Source organism: Octodon degus, unplaced genomic scaffold (assembly GCF_000260255.1).
Source record: "Octodon degus isolate 3935 unplaced genomic scaffold, OctDeg1.0 scaffold00131, whole genome shotgun sequence".
NCBI lineage: Eukaryota > Metazoa > Chordata > Mammalia > Rodentia > Octodontidae > Octodon > Octodon degus.
This window is the reverse complement of record NW_004524707.1, coordinates 8,114,934-8,116,767: the sequence shown is the minus strand read 5'-3', so window position 1 is coordinate 8,116,767 and position 1,834 is coordinate 8,114,934. Positions and strand designations below refer to the sequence as shown.

General features: G+C 35.2%; 1 protein-coding gene across 1 annotated transcript; it reads left to right on the top strand.

The window, feature by feature from the left end:
• Positions 1 to 361: 361 nt before the first annotated feature.
• On the top strand, positions 362 to 1,303 carry LOC101564765 (olfactory receptor 4K14-like). The gene has a single exon (XM_004641210.3). The coding sequence runs from the start codon at positions 365 to 367 to the stop codon at positions 1,301 to 1,303; it is 939 nt and encodes a 312-aa protein (XP_004641267.1). The 5' UTR covers positions 362 to 364.
• Positions 1,304 to 1,834: the final 531 nt, after the last annotated feature.

Genomic DNA, 1,834 nt, shown 5'->3' with positions numbered 1-1,834 from the left:
AGAAAGAAAGATAAGAAAGAAAGAAAGGAAGAAAGAAAGAAAGAAAGAAAGAAAGAAAGAAAGAAAGAAAGAAAGAAAGAAAGAAAGAGAAAAGAAAAGATATCAGTCATTGTCAATCAACTATTCTTGTTTTGAAAATCTATAAGGTATGTATTCTTATATGTTTCGCTGTTTCTGTCTTTCTCTTTTTCTTGCTCTTGTTTTTGCTCTTCAAAATAGAAATCAATTATAATAAAACTATTAAAATTTTCAGTTTCAGATATATGTGTTAAATATAAAATTGTACAAGTTAAGAATTTCCATTGATCCTAAGAATAATCTATCCTATCCTGTCTAGTTTACTTTGCAGGACACACTGAATAAAATGGATGAAGGAAATCACTCTGCAGTGTCAGAATTTGTGCTTCTGGGTCTTGGGCTGTCATGGAATATTCAGGTCTTATCATTTGTGATATCTTTAATTCTTTATCTGATGATTCTGTCTGGAAATATTTTCATCATAGTCTTAATTGTCATTGACCCCTTGCTGCATTCCCCCATGTATTTCTTGTTGGCCAATCTATCTTTTGTGGACATATGCCTTTCCACAGTCACCACTCCCAAGATGATTGCAGACTTTATCAGTGAAAAGAAGACCATTTCCTTCGGAGGTTGCATGTCCCAGATTCTCTTTACCCATTTCACTGGAGCAGGTGAGATGGTACTGCTGGTGGTAATGGCCTATGACCGCTATGTGGCCATCTGCAAGCCACTCCACTACTCAACAATCATGAACTTGCGAAAGTACATTGGACTGGTGGCCGTTTCCTGGAACATAGGTTTTGTGCATGGCATAAGTCAAATGGTTGTGATTATGAAGCTGCCTTTCTGTGGCTACAGGGAAATAGACAGCTTCTTCTGTGATATACCCTTGGTAATCAAGCTGGCCTGTACAAATTCTGATAAGGTGGACACTATCATAAATATTGACTGTGGCCTTGTGGTTGTAACCTGCTTTGTCGTGTTGCTGATATCTTATACATATATTCTTGTCACTGTCCTCCAAACTTCTAACAATGCTGCCTCCAAGGCCCTGTCCACTTGTACTGCCCACATCATAGTTGTATTGATTCTTTTTGTTCCATGTATCTTCATCTATGTGTGGCCACTAAATATTATATGGTTGGACAAATTTCTTGCTGTGTTTTACTCTGTTTTTGCTCCTCTCCTAAATCCAATCATTTATACACTGAGAAACAAAGAGATGAAAAATGCTGTGAAAAGATTCAAAAGCTACTACATAGATTCCAAGGAAAATATTTAATGCTTAGGAAATGTTGTTGTGAGTACCCAAAATCTGACAATAATGTAATATAGATAGAAGTTCAGGAAATTTGATTTATGTCCATTCTGTCCCAATTCACTAATGGAAATATATATGTTTAATATAAGTCAGAAATCTTAACATTTTAAATAAACCATTCTCCAGCTTGAATTATTTTCCTAAATTCCTAACAAGGATTAGTCCTTTATTGGGATTATCCTTGTATAGAACTACTCCATAGTTTCTTAAGGATATACTTTTTTAAAAATTTTTATTTATCTATTTTTAATGTATTTGGTACAAGATCTCTCCACACAGCTTGGACTCATATGCTCTATTGACATATGATGTTTCTTTATGTTAATAATGTAAGGAAGAATGGAATGCCCTTCTCTGACAAAACTAACCAAACAAGGGGGATACAAATGAATGGCCAATGGTCTGGAAATCCCCTTTAAACCAGCTATTCCTCTACTGGGAATTTTCCCAGAGGATCTGAAAACATCATATCATAGGGATATATGTGTGCCT